Here is a 19,807-nt window from a genome sequence, read left to right as displayed (position 1 = left end):
TGTCAAAGCTCCTCCAACACATCAGCAAGTGTCCAAAAAGTCAGAACCTCAGAACCTGACCCATCATTCGTTTCTTTGTTCCAACATCTTTGTTACTTTCTGTTTTAAGATACATGCAACACTGAGTGCATCCTGGCTGAGTCCTGCAGGAAGTTCATCATGCAGACATGCTGCATTATACTCACTGAAATGTGGTTTTCCATCTGGTTTTATGTATGTAGGAGTCTTGCAGACCAACACACTTGGCTCTGTGAGACCAAACCCATTTGAGATATTTCAGTTTCAGACTGTTTTTTAAGTATAATGAGTTTGTTTCATCCATTTGACTTTCTCTCCAGTTATGCCCCCCTTCAAACTATTGCGCCTGTACAGTAAAAATGAAACTGAAGGTTGAGAACACAGGGCATGAACCAACAGCTGATTGTAACATGAGGCCTGGTGTGTCTCTTTTCGCTCTTAAAGCTAAGTCACCACACTCCCAGCGCACTTTCTCTGAGCATTTAATATTGACGCGGATGGGTTTTACATTGTAGTTAATAGAAAACCCAGTGTGTCTCATACCAACACTAAAGGGTGCCATACCGAACGCTGATGGCCGTGACAAAGCGTCGGTATTTGACGCCCCTTGGACCGAGAACGGGCTGAATGTTATAATAACTACTTTCCAATTTTCTTATAATGCCAGTCTTAAGTGTCAATCTCCTGCACAGGCATGTAGTTGAAGCCACAGAGTGATGAGTGCCTGAAATTATTAAAAGAAATATAAATTGTGGATTAATATTGATGGAAATCCTAAATAAATAATGAGTTACACCTCTGGATTGGCTAAAATAACTCATTTCCAGATATGTCCTGCCATTATTTTCTCACATGAATATCTAGCAGAGCTGTAATTACTGTATTTCAAGTTACTGAGCTTATACTATTAAAGTAGAGCTTTTTCCCCTAAAGAACTTTATGCATTCACTGCTGATTAAGTAACAAGAGTTTATACTCAATTTCCCAGAGTAAGTCGTGGTTATACTCCGTGAATTTACCTCCCACTGTTCTCTCTACTTGTGTTTTTTTCTTTCCCAGTATCCCGCTGTCCTCAGGCCCCGCGGAGCCCTCTTATCTCAGGAGAGGCTGTGTGTGCTGGATTGCTGAGTCACCTTTCGTGGGAGGCTGCCTCTTATCTCCTAAGAAGCACAACATTCAGGCAGTTGGTTGCAAAAGGAGGAACTTTGGGCAGGAGCGCTGCGGCCTGCTGTGTCTTCACGGCCGTGTTACGGATTGCAGCAATGCTCGCCGACTTCCTCAAAGCCTCATGGGCCGGCGCTGCTGTCTCTGTTAAGGTCAGAAAGTGCAGGTTTTTGGACGCACAACGACGCAGGTGTTGAAAAAAGCTGCAGGTTGAGGCCACACAGCAGAGGGAATGCTGGGACTGAAATGTGACTCAGCGTTATCAGCAAACGCAGAGGTGTCCAATCATCGTGACTGTGGGCTTCCATGGCCCCAGAGATACGGTCCCGTCCCAGTGACACAGCAGGTCTGAGAGGCAAAGGACAATGATTCAGTGAAGGTTCTAGAGAAGTTACTGCAGAGCTGGGATGAAAACTCACCGCTGGCTTAGTTGCTGATCATCATCTTAACGTCTGACTTCTACAAAACATTAAATTATTATTATTCATGCCTTCAATCTGAAGCAGATTACTGCTTCAAGCTTTTATACGATTACTTCGTTCTGCAGCCTTTAAGATTAAACTACATGAACGGGGCTGTAATCCAAATCAAACTAAACATAACCCGCTGCTCCTTTAGGTTAATCCACAACCTGAAGCATGTTGCTGTAATTAATATCATTACCTGGCAAGTCTCAAAACATCATCAGGCAGTGTAGCCGGCCGACTGCCGAACAATAGGCTCTGGCTGGTTCTTATTTCATGGATCTTTAAGCAGTATTCACCGTTTCACATTTGGAAGCATGAGCAGCATGTACCCCTTAATTGGTTTCAACACCTTAATAAGTCAAAGGCGTTCAAGACTGATAATCACATTAAATAGTCCAATTTATCTAAAAAGTCAATTGCAAACTGAGAAACTCCCTTTCTTTAGGAATGCATTATGCTGTGAGGATGTCAGAGTAAATTAAATTCCCCTCTGCACACTAAAGCATCTATTTCCTTATGGTAATTATCTGCTGGAATAGACGTGTCACTAGAAGGAGTCAGGCATGCCTGACATTTAGCCTTTTTATGGTGCGGCGATGAGTAAAAATTAAGATGAGGAAAAGCAAATTAATCTGCAGCCCAGGCAGGCATTGAGAGATCCTGGAGGATAGTGGCTAAATCAATCATGATGTTTGTGAAGCTGTTTTGAAAAGGAGCCGCTGATGAGATTCAGACCACAGGCTGGGAAATCTGAGGAGGAGGAGGTGCTTTAGCAAATAGAGTTATGATTGCTATGAGGAGATTTACGCAGTTTTGTTGGTTTTGAACACAACAGAAAACACGCAAACTTGGGTACAATACCTATTTTAAAGAAATAATTAAACATTTTGAGAAATACACTTTTTTTTTGCTGAGAGTTAGATAAAAAAAAATTATATTATCATTTATGGCAGCAATTTACATTTGCTTAGGTAATAACATGGTAATAGTTTGATATTTTGATAATAAAGAGGTACTAATTCCATGTAATTATCAAAGTAATAACCAGGTAATAGCTTGGAATTAACAATCTGGGTAATATTAGATTGAAATATATATAACAGGGTAATAAGAGGCCAACAACAAAGGGTAATAATGGTAAAACACATTTAAAGATATTGAGGCAAAACTATTTAATAATAGTATAGTAATATGTTTTAACCTGATAACGATAAAATGTATATATCAGTGCAATATTTGGATTTAAAAACGGTAATATTGTGACATTAATGGGGTGATAACCTGATCATGAGGCAATATATATCATAGGCTATCTATCAGCGTAATACTAAATGTAACATATGTACATTGTTTAGTGTTTGCAGCCCTGATTCATGTCTATTACACAGAAACTACCACAAAGTGTTTCCAGGTAATTATGATGCCTATTGATGTTTGGTTTTATCTACTATTACCATGAAATTTAACAGAAACAGGTCGTTTATGTTTCCGCCCTGATTCATGTTCATCACATAGAAGCTAAAGTGTTTCCAGGAAACAAGTCACAGCATTAAACATGTAATTTTTTCTACAGTGTTACCTTGAAACAAAAGCGAGTGGTTGTACCATAAGGGAGGATGAATTTCAGCATTATAATATGGCAACAAAATTTAAACTTACAAGAATTTAATGTGATTTTGAAGTTATTACGCTGACAGTAGTCTATCATATATATTGTGAAACATCAACCTATTTTACCCCATTATTATCAGGTTATTAATGACACCATATTAGCATTTATAATCCAAATATTGCACTGATATAACCATTATATTGTCAGCAGGTTACCATGTTGTTACCACAATATTACTATACTATTAATAAATAGTTTAGTCTCGTTGCTATCTTTAAATGTGTTTCCTCATTATTACTAGGGGTGTCGCGATATACTGGTATTGATGATAACTGTGACATTTAAAAAATTAAATACTGATATCATGTTAATAACACACATATGATAATATCGTGTAAATAATCCAGCGCCTCTTAAATGGTTACAAACTCTCCAACCTCCCTACACTCGTACTTTGAGTGCAGTTAAGTTGCCAAAAAAGAGACAACGCACAAAGTTAAAGATGAATTTGACTGATAGCATTATTTATTTATTCAAATTTTCTATTGATATCGCAATAATATTGTTATCGTGAATTCTTTTGGCCACGATATTGTAAAACAACAACAACACTAATTATTTCTCTTTGTTGTTGGCCTCTTATTACAATGTTACATCAATTTCAGTCTAATATTTCCCAGATGTACCCATTGTTAATACCAAGCTTTTACCTGGTTATTACACGGTATTACTTAACTATTACCTCTTTATTATTAAACTATTACCGCATTATTACCAAGTTATTACCAAGTTGTAATGTAAAGAGTTACCAATATTATTTTCATATCTGGAGAAACAGCTAGCTGGAAACAGGATGTCATGAGTGCTAATTGTTGAGCTACAGATGTGCTTTTATTACTTTTAGACAGAGCCAGTTCAGCTGTTTCCCTGTTTAATCTCTTTAAGCTATGCTGTGCTAACTGTTTCTTGGCTGGAGCGGTATCAATCTTCTCATCTCACTCTCAACAAGAAAAGCGTATTTTCCAAAATGTCAAACTATATCTGTAACTGTCTAAAACATCTCCAAACGTCCTAAATGGGTGAAAATAACGATCACTAATTAGATTGAAAATGTTTAGTTAATAGTAGCTGGTCACTCCATCACTTAATAATGTGGTTAATATTGAACACTGGCTTTTCTAAGTCAAGATTGTCCACCACATTAATTGGTGGTTACTAGACGTCAATCACGAACAGAGCTGTTGGCTGATATCAGGCCAAAAGGAAGAGTGCTCTCTCTAGATTCACTGGATTCACTACAACGCAAAGGAAAAGATAAATCTAAACAAAGTGTGTTGGTATGATTTATAACTGAACTGCTAAAGAGGGAATTTCCAATCTTTTACACATGAAGTTAAGTGTTGTTCAGTAACCTAAAGCGTTATGGTAATGTGATCACTGTTTTCAGTAAAGGGTAGTAGCCTATATGGGTTTTTGGGACATGTTAGCTTGATGCAAGGCCTGGCAGTGTGGAGGAGTGGGGAGGCAGCTTGCGTCTATCGAAAGAGGAGAAATGGGACTCCCGGTAACTCCAGAGTTATTGTATTGAAATGTGCATTCTTAGCTGGCTTGCTATCATTGCCCATTAGGTTTGGGAGTCACCTGGGTTTGTCCAGAGTTGGAGGATGTGTGAACTCACTGTGAGGACGGGACTACTGCAGTGCTGCTGCATGCAGTCACTAAGACAGCTGTTGATAGTCAGTTAATATCTCTAAAACGTACTGTAGGCAGACTGCTTGTTAAAATATTTTGTTTTGTATTTCTACACAAGGTAACTACAGAATATATGAAGCACAGAGCATTTCCAGTTGTTTAGATTCACCTATGAGTAGGGCTGTGTATCGGCAAGAATCTGGCGTTACATACGTATCGTGTTACAGGGGTTAAGATTCAATATGTTGAGATATACTGCGATACTGCAAGGCAATCAGAACAGTGGGATCTGCATTTGCATTTATCACAGTACATGTAACATCCAACATCATAGCACTACTTTGAGAGGGCACATACACTGAGAGGGCGCATATCCTTGCAAATGAAATAAAGTATTGACTGAGTTCATCCTCGCATGTAAACTATTAAGTAAAAATTGATAGAGTTCTTGAGAATCAATGCAGTATCACAAAACACAATATCATGATATTCAATAGTTTCTTACACCCCTACCTATGACGCAGTCGTGCTGAGTAACGAAGGTCATGTAACGCAGTACTTTTGCTGTTGAGTAAAGAGTAAAGTAATTCAATTACTTTTCAATGCGCAATATGTAATGAGTAATTGATTTCATTTTTTAAGTAACTTGCCCAACACTGCTCTTCATGAGGAGTACTATACAGCCTGTGAAAACAAGTGTACAAGGTCTCCTGTAGCTCTGAAGGGTGCTTTCAAAGTTTAAATGATGTCTAGCTAATAATAGATGCTATTGAGCTGCATTATGGGAAATGTAGGATCCAACACTTTTGGAGTTTGGCCCATACTCAAGACTAAAGGCCTTTAAACAACGGGGGTGTGAAGAATACACGACAAGAAAATGTGAAATACTCGCTATTATATGTCTAGGGCTTTTAAAGGTAAGAATGGAAGGAGTGGATCTGGCCTGCGCTGCCTTTGTCAGGGTTGAAAGGAGTAAAAAAGTTTGCCATCCTAGTTCGTACTACGGAGCCTCTGTGTTGTTGTTTCATAAATCTAGGCGTAACTCAACCGGTTCCGCACGACGTGATTGGTTGATGCCTTTATTAACGGTGCGAAAGCTCTGAAAATCGACGTTAAGGAAAAAAAAAAATGCCGCTTTTTTGCTGCGAGTATTTGCTTTCTGTGTGAGAGTACTCATGACTCAAAAACAACCGTTTGAAAAAAATATATTGATGTGCAAATGAATCACTTGTGAGTCCCCTGACTGTATGGAAGTGCAACACTAAATCACTGAAGTGCCCCTTTAATGACAATACATTTAAGATAATGTAACTGAGATGTGGATTAGAACTGTGATGCATCAGTGATCATAAAACCTTAAAACTCACAAAGTCAGCAGCTTGTTCAAGTAGTAATCCTCGTGAAATGTAAATCTAAACAAAATATAGATGAAGAGAGACAGGAAAACCAGCTCATCCCTATTTCCTGTGTAAGCGTGAAGCTGCACAAACCACAGACGTAAAGCTATAGCTGGCAGACGCCTCATAATAATGTCAATTTGCATTACAGTCACATCTACAGAAAAATGACACCTCTAAATGATGAGTGCAGCGTAAACTGCATTTAATATGTACTTCCTGAGCAAATGAGCTCGGGTTAAACCCAAAATGTGACTCATAATGGATCTCCTATACCTTCTATTGTTTTTTATACTGTTAAATGTGTTGATAGAAAGGATATCCGCACACTATGATCTATGCAGTATTCCACGTAACATTTGTGCAGAAAATCCTCATACTTCCTTAAATATAATCTCTGTTTGGTCCCTCTCTTTGCCCTTCATGACAGAAACATAGAGTGTGTGGGCTGAAACACACACACACACACACACACACACAGTGAGCGAGTGAGTGATTCGGTGAGAGAGCGAATGTTTAAGAGGACAATGCAAGAGCTCACTACCCAGAGTTAGAAAACCACTCATCTAAATCAGGGAAATTATGATAATGGGGCATCTCATTATTCTCCAACTCCCTCCGAATCAGTCACTGACATCACATCATTATAGACGTATTCACACAAACAGATTGGATGGCATAAAAAGGAAGCTGACACCTTCAAAACTTTCTCATCTGCTTTGTCTAAAGCCTCCTCGCGTGTTTGCGTGTGACAGGAACTCTCAGGAAGGGGTTGCGGGGGGTCGAGGTGGTCACCATTCGAGACAGGGGGGCCGCACGGCCAAAAGTAGGGCTCCTCCATTCTGTTATTGTCCTGTGAAAATATCACAATTTTGAGTCAGTGAATTTATTTTGGATCAAGTAAAAAGGAAACAGACTGATACTTAAAAAAACACCCATAGACACTTGTGTAATAAGTGGCAAGCAAGAATCCCGAGGACGTTTGACCGTTGTAGCAGACAGTTAATCAATCCAAGAGCTTGTCTTTTCTTCTGTTTTGGGGAAAAAATATGGGAGGCCAGCCTAATCAGCAGAGGAAACAGATCTCAGGGGGTGTCGGGCACCAGGAAAATGGATCTAGGTTGTGAAAAACCACGATTACCACGAGCTACTCTGGAATCAGCCATCTGGAGATGCCTGACTCCAAAAGCCGGTAAAGTTCGCTCAACTGGGGCCCAACTAGGAAACAGGTTTACACCTCCTTAACAGCCAGACGGCACTCCCAGAGCGGAGCCATGTTTGCTCTACACAGCGAGGTGGACATTTTCTGAAGTGAAATATTTCCCATTGCTCTTGATGCCATTTAAGAAAATCAGAAATCTGCTGTGAAGAATGTAAATTTTGCCCTCGAATTAACCTTCTTGTCTTTTTCTCCCCAGTTTTCCAAGACTTCCAATTTCCTTGCTGTCTGTCATCAGGAATGACATCCATTGTTTTTTTTTAATCTCTGTCTGAACATTTCCAATTACTGTAGTCTTTACCAACTGACCATTAACTTGTATCTCACCGGCCCACTCATCCAAAAAAAAACTAAGACACACATTTAGCTGATGCAAATGCCCAAAGTGATGCCAGTCAAAAACACACAGGCACAAAAAAGAAGGAAAATATAATTCTGAATAAAATGCAAACAGAAGAACATTAGAAAATAATGATTATTCATTATTTATAATAATTAAATTAATTGTTTTAGACACTGTATACCATCATTTATTCCCATTTGCCAATAAAACTGTGGGTACCTCGAATCTTCCTCATTTTATGCTCTTTTATTTCTCTTGAAAAAAACAAAAAGACACCATGTATTTTTCTTGATAAGACGGAATTTGTTTTGTTGTTTGTGTCTTTGTTAAGACCTGAATTAGACAGAAGTGCCGCTACGCACCCAGATCCCTCTTCTTGTGACGTGTAGCACAATGATTTAGGTTTAAGACGTGTTTCTTGGTGATTATCAAGAAGGTTTTACTCTTTGTAAAATGATTACTTGGCTTCGTTTTTCTTTTTAAAAAGCACTAAATAAGCATTATACGCCTGTTAAATTAAATACTGGCTGATCCAACATCCAACAACTTAAATTATTCATTAACTAAGTATAACCCACTGTAGTCTTGGTATTAATGATGATTACTCTGAGCTGTATTTCATTTTCAAATGAATAGCAGTAAGATATGCTGTGTGGTGAAGTGAGGCTATAACGTGAGGCTGGTGTCAGTGGAGAGCATTAGAACGCCCTCCAGTGGACATCTGTGATCATTATTGTCTCACACCCATAAAAAGATCATGTGTATTGAGGATGTGAGTAGTGGTGGGAGAACAGAATACTAAGAGAACAGAAAAAATATATATGAAAAATGTCGATCAATTATCAATATAGTATAATAATTGGCAGCTAACCGATTAAATACTTCAGCTCTAAAGTTGTCAGGTGGTAGTAAATGTACAGTGTAGGATTCAGTTTGTATATGAATAAACACTGCAGCTCCTCAAGACCAGCCTTTGAGACTGTGGACATATTCATAATTGGTCTGGTCTGTTTAACAAAGTAGCATTAATAACACAATAACACTTCAGATGAGAACAACAAATGGTTGAAAATAGCACGTTGGCATTGTTGAATTTATTGAATTCCTCAAGTATTTGTCTCAGGAGTAGCTTAACCATGTTATATGATATATCTGTTTTAATAAATGTGCTTGTGACATCTCACATGTGGCTTTGACTTAAAACTGAACAGTTAGCCAACTTCGTAGAAAATATAAAGATATATATAGTGTATCGCCATTCAGCTTAAAAAATACCGAGATATGATTTTTGGTCCACATCGCCCAGCCCCTACTGTGAAGACTCACCCAGGACTGGAGACCGCTGGGACAGAGACTGCAGCATCAGCAGCAGAGTAAGAAGCCTTGCCGGTATATCCAGGGATGGTGGTCCGGCTGGCACAAACCAGACGGTTACACATTATTTATCAGGATGTGTTACAGGAGGCTGAACATCACCGTGTGAGAGGAATATCAAAGGTTTCAGAATCTGCTTTAGTCACTCAGGGTGTCATAAAAAAATATGTCCAGTGCAAAATGAAATTCCTGCTGCATTAATAGAGCTCTTGGGATCCACAGTGAACGTGTGTGTGTCATAAAAAGTGTGTCTTACTGAGCTGTTGGCACGTACGGGGGCACGACGCTCCTCTTCAGGGTCAGCGGTTTAAAGTCTTCATCCATGTTGTCGATGTTATGCATGTTCTCAGAGCCGATCGTACCACTATGAGAACACACGCACAGAGGTCAGCTCTGGGGACGCTGGGAATTGGATTCATGGACTAACATATGTGTAAGACATTTGCGGTGACCTCTCGAACGTGAAGTACTCACGTGTAGAGAGGGATCTGACCGGACCTCGAACATCCACTGCAGCTGAACAGAGGAGAGAGAGATGCTGCTTTAAAATTGGTGATCATCATTGATGTAACTGCTCTCAAGGCAGGAGAAACTTACAATGATATGGGTTTCTTGGCATCGTTCCTCGATCGAAGCTGCTGCCTGCTCCACTCAGCTCCAACAGACTTGGAAAGGACAGAAACAGAACATCTGTTAGCAGAATTTATCAGGCACCTTTATTAAGATACTCAGTTCTTATTAAGCGATACACCCTCACTTCACTACATAATCACACACGTAGACATGTGACGATGTTCACATTGGTAAATGCTGCAATGGTTTATCATCAGTTCATTACCACATTGATTGGAAAACATTAAAGGATCAGTCTGGTTGGTTATGTTATAGATTTTTCTTATTTTTAACAAATGGGAAGACCAAAAACCAACATTGTGTTAGTCTGCCTCTCAATGCTCCACTTCCCCAGCCTGTCTGTGGCTCTCAGTCAAAAAGGCCCAGACACACCAACCCGACATCAAAGAACTAGCGGCCATGAAGGCTGACTTTTTGCCTCACGTCGCCTTTGTCTTGGCCGACAAGTAGCATTTGAACACACTACTATTCTCACTCACCACTTAGCTTCATTCCAGACGGCCATGTCGTTGTGAAAATATCTGTGTTTTGAAGATGAGATGAAGATGAAAAAAGAGAAGAGCCTTCTGTGTTTGTTCTCTTGACTTTACTCGTTGGCTTGCTTTCCTCACGTCTGTTTCTCTTCTCGTGCACTGATTCGTTTAAGCTGAACAGCCAATCAGAGTGATTTCTCGCACTGACGAGCTCCGCCGCCGATTCAACATGCTGAATCGGCCGAAAAGCTTTCGACACGGGCAGACTAGAGCCGACGATGTGGGATACACCGAGACGATTCTGAAAACATTTGAGGTGAGAAATAGGCTTTACAGTAATTGACAGTTGCCTCCGTTGAATGAACAGCCAATAGGAACGCTCTCTCTCTGAAATGACCTGTGATTGGCCAAAGTCTCCCGTCACGGGCTAGATTTTTTAAAGCCTGAAAACAGAGCCATGAGGAGATGCAGAAGTCTAGTTTTCTCTCAGAACACTTGAATTACAATATGCTGAAAGGTTATTATGGAATTTTTGACCAATGATGCCAAAAAATATACTGACTACTGCAAGTTTAAGCCCATCGTTCCTACTGAAGATGTACATTTTTAAGATATTTAATATACAGTCACAAATGTATTGTTTTTGGTTTCCTAAAACAGCTGGGCACTGTAGCTTTTAGCAGACATTACTCAAACATTGGTAAATAGGGCATTTTGATGGGGACTACTTTCAGCTGCGGATTAATACACATTTTCACATTTTGTTTTAGTGAGTAAGTAAGTAAGTAGTGACTCAAAATTAACTACAGTGCCCACTGACGTTTATATGCATATTCTGGTTGTTGCCCCTATTTCGAAAAAGACAATGTTCCCAATTGAGACGCATATAAAAAATGTGCTGTATACATGTCCAAATAATGCTCTTAAACCCTGAATAATATCGGCATAACCCACATGTCTTAATCAGAAAATGTTCCATTCGGAATAAGACTTAATTCACAATATTCAAACTGAATATGCTGTTTACATGACCTGTATCAAATTCAGAATATTGTCATATTCTGAATAATAGTGGAATATTAGTGTGCATGTAAACAAAGTCATGGTCATCGTAATGAAAGAATATGTCACTCAGTGTATCTCGGTGTGTTTTTTAGTTTTTGAAGTTGGGAAGTTTTCCGGTGGGGTGCGACACAAATTGGGCCGTTTCAGTGAAAAAAAAAAACACACACACACAACACGACACTGAGAGAGAGAGAGGGCTGAGTTGTGTCCCAGTCGAGTGGGCTGACCGACCCAGTGTGGTTCTGTGTGGCTCTCATGAAAACGTTGAAATCCCGAAAAATGGAGGCATCCAAGTGCTTCAAAATAATAAGTCAATGTATTCAGCTGGTGCCAATGACAGTCAGAGAGGATGACCAGAGTAACAGAGTGGATTCAGGACAACAGGGATACAAAAAGAGGAGCAATTCACTGTTGGATTTGGTCTTTTCATGGGATTTAATGGCAATAAGAAAAATAAAGAACATCACCAGTCTTATACTTTATTTGCCTCCTTCAGTCTTTATGCTACATTTTACATTGTGTGCCAAGAGCTCTTGGCACACAACGTAAAAGTTTAGACACACATTTACAGACACACATTTGACCTAGGTCAAAACTGACAGTAAATGTGCTGCATTGTTTTAAGTCACAAGGGGCACATTACTGTACAACAGGGGTTCTCAACCTTTTGCAACTTAAGGCCCACTTCTGATAGTTCTGATTTCCGAGGACCACCTTCCCAAATAAATGAGGAAAAAAAACACAACAAGACAAAAAAGGAGAAAGAATAAATAATGTAAATATGCCACTGTCAGCTGTAATGACCAAAATAAATATTCTGCTTATTCTCACCCATCACTGCCTGCCATTATGAATCCAAATTTAATGTATTCAAGGTCATATTTACTCACCGCACGCTTTGGAGCTTTTACTGGCACAGGGTTGTCTCCCACATCACATTTTTATTTAAAAAAAAAATCCATTTTGTGTCACTGCATCTGAGGGAACGTTAGCTAGCTAACAGTGAGAACACGTTTGTCACCGCCTGATGACGTGTCGTTAAAATCATTTAAATCATGCATTATAATTTGTCATTTTTCCTTTATGTGAATTCTTGAGCACATTTAGATATAATAACTATTTTTGTAAACTAGCCAAGAAACAATTCTTAATTTAATCTAATAGACCTCCGTGGTCCACTAGGTGGCGCTCTGAGGCCCACCAGTGGGCCCCGACCCAGTGGTTGAGAATAGCTGCTGCAGAGTTTCTGAACATGGTTGAATGAGAGAAAGTAAAGTAGAAAAATCACCTCCGACACATTCATTCCTTTCACTAAAACTAAATATAAAACAAATATACTTGTTAGTCGGAAACAAGGTTTTAATTTTGAGAGATAATTAAAGGATGTTTTCATTCTCACGGTAATTACATTCAGGTAACACAATTAGATTGATTTTTCTTGATAGTAAATGACTTCCTTATAAACCACCGCTGTTTAATTACTTCAGCACAGCAGTTCTACTGTGAAGTATTTTGTTATATTTGCACGTCTCTCCAGAGTAACCAGCTATTAAAAATTCAAATGTCCTTCAGCCAGAGTGTAAACCTCTAGGAGCCCACAGCTGGAGAGAAAGACCTTTTGTGCTCACCTGCCACAGCTGAGGTCGACTACTGTAGCGTCTCGATGAGGGACGCTCGCTCACTGGGTCCGCCGTTTCCTCCAGGGTTGTTTCTGGTGCCCTCAAGCGCCGCGGTAACTTCACATCCCAACCGACTTCCTCATAACTCCTGCAAACGAACGGGAAAGTCCGGCCATTAAACATCCGAACCGAGGGGCCTTGAGTGTAATTGATTAACTTGATTCCCAAAAGTTCTCAGCTTTAATTTGAATACTTAAACAGCCCCCTTCGTTGCACAAAGTATATTAGACAGCTTATTAACTGGGGAGCCAGTTCTTCCCAGAGGCTTGAAGCAAGGCTACAGTCCATCTACATGATTTCATTGAGCAGCAATTAACACAACAAGAGGACACACTGCTCCCCGATGACATCACTGGAGCACAAGATCAAACCTACTCACTCTCAATAACCCTCAAAGCAGAATGACACTGATGTGCGTGGAGCGTACATAAGGACGTATGTGGGTGGTGAGCTTTGTTTAGCGCTATGAAAGGAGACGATTGAAGGTCACCGTGTTCTGACCTCTGTGTTGCAGAAGTGTATCTGAAGCGCTGAACTGCCGCTGAGTTGTCTGTCCACCGCCTCGGATCAGAAGAGAAGCCATCCTTAAAAAACAATATTCATAGTTTTATTATATTGTCAGTGGTTTCATTTGGATATCAGGATGCAAGCTGCTAAGTGGTCACTAATTGATATTTTTCTGTATTTTATTTTCTTTATCTCCCTTTCTTTATGTCTAACATTAACACTTTATTATTCAACATAAAGATGATGTATTTTGAATACCTGTGTGTAAAAAATTTTAACCAGCACCATATTAAAAACCCATGAAGGAATGAAACTTCATTCACTTAAAATCTCATAAAAGTAGCCCATTAGTTTTTAGTATAAACAGCATCAATGCCTCTTACACCAGCCTAATGATCTCGCAAATGATCTCGGATACTTGTAGAACTGTAATGACGGCAAATCTGACACCAGTCTGCACAAATTTGTCTTAATTAAAATCCCTGCAGTAACTGTAAAGGAATAACAAGACCAAGATAGAAAATCACAAATATCTAATAGATGTCAGGATGTAAAATAAAACCAGAGTTTACAGCCACGCTAAGCGAGCGACTCTGTGAGGCTGTACTTCAGCACGCTAACATGCTCACAGTGATGTTCACCATCTTTGTTTGGACCAAAGTGGTGGACAGACCAACATTACCATCACCAGAGCCACGCAGCTAGAGTGCCAAAAAACACAAAACGTCAGGATGTTATCTAAATGACAACAAAACAAAAGTAAAGACAAAAATCCAGATATGCTCTCTCAAGTGAATCTGGATGAGTCAATAAGATAATTTGATGTGTTTACGCATCGAGAAGCATCAGCGTGTTCACCGCTCTCCTCCTACGTCTCAAACCGCTTAAATCCAGGCATCAATCAAGGCTCCATTCACTAAACAACACTTTAAACTCAGCTGAGCACCGCAAAGCTTTTCCTAAACCCTAATAATGTATGTCAACGTAATTATCATTACTTCAATAAGCTGACTCAGAAACAAAATAATAAAGCATGATTATGATCTCAAAGTGAACACCTTCCTACATAACAGCGGGCTAATGTGATGCTTCATCATGTGTGGTGAGACCCAGAGGGTCTGTTTATGGATTAGTCTTTCATATTTAATATGTTTGTGTTATGATGGGTAAGTGATTAATTGACCAGTGATCTGATGAAATGTAATAATAACTAGTTTGTTCTAGAAACCAAGCCGGCATTAGTTCGAGAAAATGTGTGCGGTGTCTGCAGTGCAGTCGATTGAATGTATAAATGTTTGAGTGTTTGTGTGCTCAGAGAGTTAAACAGGAAAATGAAAACAAAGATGTGTTGAGGTCCTATGTAGTGAATGCATGTTGTTTTAATTGAATTCAGTCCTCACACACCTGAGGTCCAGTGTGTTTCTCAATGATTCTGCTGTGCGATGTTGCTTCAGTTGACGTCCTCAGAGAGTGTGGTTGAACTTTAACAGGATCGGTTGAACCTTAGGATGACACAGCAACGATTAAGTACACGTGCAAATTGCAAACCATGACTCATGGTAATCACAGCAGTAACTGCTCTCAAGGCTAGATTACCCCATGAGGAGGCCCAGGGGCGAAAATCAGCCATGGGCCCTTATTGACCGCCACTCTCTGTGACTTGTGTGTGAATCCTGTTGCCTTTAAGTACCCACCAGGTACAAGCAGAGCACACAGCAGACTACAAAAAGGCAGTTTTTGCCTAGAGACACAACTACCACTCCTGTTTTCCAAAACGGGGTCATCCATATGTTCCCTAGGTCCTCATTGTAAGAGTTGTAAGAGATTATAGGCTATCTTCACAGTTCAAATTGCAAAAGAACGAAGGGAGGGTGGATGTTTCAATGCCGTTTGAATGGTGATAATCCATTCTGTCACTGTGGAGATGTCAATGTTTAAAGTCAAGAAAATTGTCTGTCTGCAAATTTGGGGGCACAAGTTTCAATGAGTATAACATAGGCTTTAAACTGTTAGTGGGTGATTTCTATGTGTTGACCAGGGAAACATACATTGAACATTAGACCTGGGGGGGGAAATTGCTGAGAACATAAAACCCTTTAAAAGGTCTCCTTAATGTGTCATGTTAAAAGGATATTGAGCTGGGGAACATAGGACACTGGGGACGCAGATAAGCTCCCCTTCACAACTGAAATAGTAAATATACTGTCCTTATCAAAGCTAGGCTGTTAGCTAACAGTGTGACATCCTTCAATAAACACAGGGCCAAACCTTTCTTGGATATTTATGCAGAAATCAGAATAAAACCAATAGACATTATTCTGACAAGATGTAAAAGACATTTCTCACCAGTGCCATGCAGTGCGGGAATTTTCCACATTGACAACCCTGCATCCTCTTTATAGTGCCATGTCCGGTCCACACAATAAAAACACAGACAGAGAATGTCTAAGGGGCTAACGTTAATTCCACTATTCATTTAAAGGTCCCATATCGTGCTCATTTTCAGGTTCATATTTGTATTTTGGGTTTCTACTAGAACATGTTTACATACTTTAATGTTTAAAAACAACTTTATTTTCCTCATACTGTCTGCCTGAATATACCTGTATTTACCCTCTGGCTGAAACGCTCCGTTTTAGTGCATTTCAATGGAATTGCAACAGAATTACGTTGCTAGGCAACAGCTTGGGTCCATGTTTACTCCCTGTCAGCTTATATCATTTACATACACTGCAACAGGAAATAAACTGGGACCCATTTAGAATTTTTACGTTTAAAACCGTGTAATGGTTTAAATATTGTATATTTGTGACATCACAAATGGACAGAAATCCTGACGGCTTGTTTCAAAAGCTCAGTTTCTGAATACGGAATGTGCATATTTCTCAGTATATTGAACATTTCAATACTTTCACAGTATTTATATAGCACTTAAATCTCCTTTATACTATAACATACATTACACCACACTTTTTACAATATGGGACCTTTAAGGCTCCAAGTTTTAGAAGCAGAAGATGCCGAGTCACATGCAAAGCAGTAGTAGCTAATGCTAGCTATCAATTAGCTCAATTTGAGACTCAATTTACAGACAAAATACAACAACTAGCTATATTCTATTCTTCTTACAGCATCTTATATTTTATAAAAAAACAAAAAATACTTACTATCAAATAGTGTCCAGGGTAACAATGTAAAAAGATATATTGTAGCAGGAGAAGCAGTCACACTGTGTTCTCCACCATGATTCATAGATAAAGTGCCTTCACTAATACTACTGCTGTTGAATTACCAACAGGGGGCACTGCAGCACCCAAAATCCTGTACAACAGTTTTAAATGCACTCAAACAGGAGGCAGAGCAATACAGGTAATAACACTAGATTATGACACAAAGCCTCTATATGAACAATATACCGTATAGGTAGAGAAGTGCAGTAGCCACCATAAGAACCTTATTAAGGGTGCAACTAATGGTTTTTCCATTATTAGACATGAAGGGGTTCATTAGCAGGCAGCAATCAGCAGCAGTGGTGTTTGTAGCATTTGTAGTGTGGAGTTTTAATTAGTTTTTAATTAGTTTAGATTTGTTTTTTATAAAAGGCTCCTAAAAATCTTGTTTTTGCTGACCGCCGCCTCTCACCATGCTGAGATGGTGTTGATGTGACTTACAGGCGTAGTCAGGTACACTATGACATCACTGTTGTATGTGGTTACAGGTGCAATAGATGACCACACCAACAGACAGAGAATAGTGAAATACTGCTTTTCAGCCTGGTGTTAATATGCTGGTGCTAATTGTTTTAACTTTTTTCTATTTTGTTCTTACATATGTACATGCTTTTATCTTGTCTTTTGTGTTTTACTGCTGCACAACAAACCGCCCTTTGGGGTCAAAGTGATCGATTGAGACAATATTGACTCATCTGCAATTTACTTGATTAATTGATTAATCGTTTGTGTCCATAAAATAGTGTAAAACGCCTCCCGAGAGCCCAAAGTAATCTATTCAAACTGATTGTTTTGTCCGAACAACAGGCATGTTCAATTTGCAATCATATAAGACTACACTAAAGCAAGAAATCTTTTCATTCGAGAAGCTGAAGCCAGAAAATGGTTGGTGAAATAGATGCCAATTAATTTTCTGTGGATCAATTAATCAACAAATTGACTAATCATATCAGCTCTAGTCTAGTTTCAGTTTATAGTTTCCGTTTATTTTGTGCCTCTAACTGTTGTGCCAGACAATAAATACAAGTACTAATATCAACAGTGTTATTTGGAGCAAATGTAAATATAATCTCCTGTTATTTTACCACTGAGTCTTGCTCTCAAGATGGCATCAGGGATCCTCCTGGAGTTCCAGGCCTTGTCTTCGCTCAGGTCTACACAGACACCAGAGGGGTTTGGAGCTGTTTGTGGTCTCCCTCTGAAACCCGGAGGCACCCACAGAGCAGAGGCCACATGCTGGAAATCTATGAAATTCTGTCGACCTTTGACCCCAAGGTCCACCTCCGCTCCGGCGCTCAGTTGACCGCAGGTAGGATCCAGCAGGGGGACGTCGTCTCGTAAAGGAGCCAGGTTGACATGTCCAGCAGCGGGGTGCCATCGTCCAGGTTCCTCTCCACCACCGGCCCCGTACAGACTGGAGTTCAGCCGTCTAATGACATGCAGCTCTGCAGAGAATGGCTTGAAGGGATCCAAAAGTGCTGCCATTATTGCCAGGGGGAGAAACTCCCAGAGTGCCTGTGTCTATATGTGTGTGCGTCACAGATCTGCTGTCAGGCATAATGATGCAGTCAGCACCGGTTGCCCGGACACCGTCTTTGTTTGCTGCTCGGATCAAATTACTGATATGCAGAGAGGCAACCTGACCTGCTGGCTGTGGAGGTGTGGAGCTACCATAGCGCAACATTTATGTGTGAACACTTATCCGGTATTTGTTATAATAATAGAGAACAAAAATCGAATAAACGTCCTCCAGTATTTATTTTGGAAGCCACACACCAATAATTCGCCTCAGGGGAGCATTCACGACAAAATAATGTTTCCTCTCTGAGCTGCTATATTTTGGCAACATACAACTGTTAATTTATCACACTGACCAAATAAAAATGTTCGTCAGTCGGCGGCTAATGTCCCTGAAAAATTACTGCACTCTAATGTGTTTTGGTGGCAAATAATAATGAGAGGACTCGGCCCTGCCTCAGGGTTTACTGAACTGACCGTCCCGAGAGAATGCTACATTACTTCTTGTGATGGGTTAAGAATTGTTTATTTTCTTAAGAAAAAAAACACTCTGTGTAGAAGATGTCTGCTTTTCCTTCAAAAGACCACAAGATGGAGTAACAGAGCCTGTATTGTCAGATGATAACTCCAGAAAACAGGCCTCTCTATGCTGTCCTGTCCCTCATGAATTAAATGACAGTCCACAAATATCACAGCAAAAAATATAAGTCCCTGCTGCAATATTATGATGATACATTATACGATTAAAAAACGCCATCATAGTACAACAAGGTGACCATAAAACCAACGCTGAATACCTCAAACACACTTTAAGTCCCTGAAGAAATATTAAAATGATTTTTCCTTTGTGCATGCAAGCTAAACAACAACAACAACAACCAGTAGTTGACTTCAAATGTAAGCTGTGTTTTTAAAGTAGACAGTAAACTAAATGAAAATTATGTAAATCACAGGATGTAAAAAGTGTTTTTACAAACGGTGTAATCTGGTGAATGCACTGGCTTGAAAGAACTGTCTTATATTCGCTGGACCAAAAAAAAAAAGGCCTCAGTGCCTATTAATTAGTTTGCTTGGGTTGTCTGAAATGTAATGTGCAAATGTAAATATTCCTTATACTGTAAAGGCAGACACACTTTATATAAATAGTGCAAGCACCCTGGCTAGGTGGCATTTTTCTTGGGAGGGGATCCATGTTAATGTGTCAGTGGCGATGATGGTGATGCTTGCTGATAGATGATTTTTACTCAGGCTGTCATTAGCAAATGTAAACACCCGAGAGCAGTTTAAAAGGATGTGTTAAAAATAGCCTAATTAGAGTTATTCTGATAACTGAGTGGTGAATATGCCCGACTCCCACACGATGTTCCTCCACAAAAGGAGAGCACAAATGACACTTGTGAGATCTGTTGTGGGCTC

At 39.6% G+C, this 19,807-nt stretch overlaps 1 protein-coding gene across 1 annotated transcript; it reads right to left on the bottom strand.

Annotated features, from left to right (window-relative positions):
* Positions 1–1,405: 1,405 nt before the first annotated feature.
* Positions 1,406–18,417, bottom strand: spmip7 (sperm microtubule inner protein 7). The gene is made up of 10 exons (XM_074646819.1): positions 17,959–18,417; positions 15,048–15,145; positions 13,638–13,720; positions 13,086–13,224; positions 9,884–9,951; positions 9,761–9,802; positions 9,543–9,650; positions 9,239–9,325; positions 7,048–7,203; positions 1,406–1,530 (listed from the first exon to the last, which is right to left on the bottom strand). The coding sequence occupies exons 1-9, from the start codon at positions 18,356–18,358 to the stop codon at positions 7,074–7,076; spliced, it is 1,155 nt and encodes a 384-aa protein (XP_074502920.1). The 5' UTR covers positions 18,359–18,417; the 3' UTR covers positions 1,406–1,530; positions 7,048–7,073.
* Positions 18,418–19,807: the final 1,390 nt, after the last annotated feature.

This window comes from Sebastes fasciatus, chromosome 9 (assembly GCF_043250625.1).
Source record: "Sebastes fasciatus isolate fSebFas1 chromosome 9, fSebFas1.pri, whole genome shotgun sequence".
Lineage (NCBI taxonomy): Eukaryota > Metazoa > Chordata > Actinopteri > Perciformes > Sebastidae > Sebastes > Sebastes fasciatus.
The sequence above is the reverse complement of the archived record's forward strand: the minus strand, read 5'-3'. Positions and strand labels throughout refer to the sequence as shown.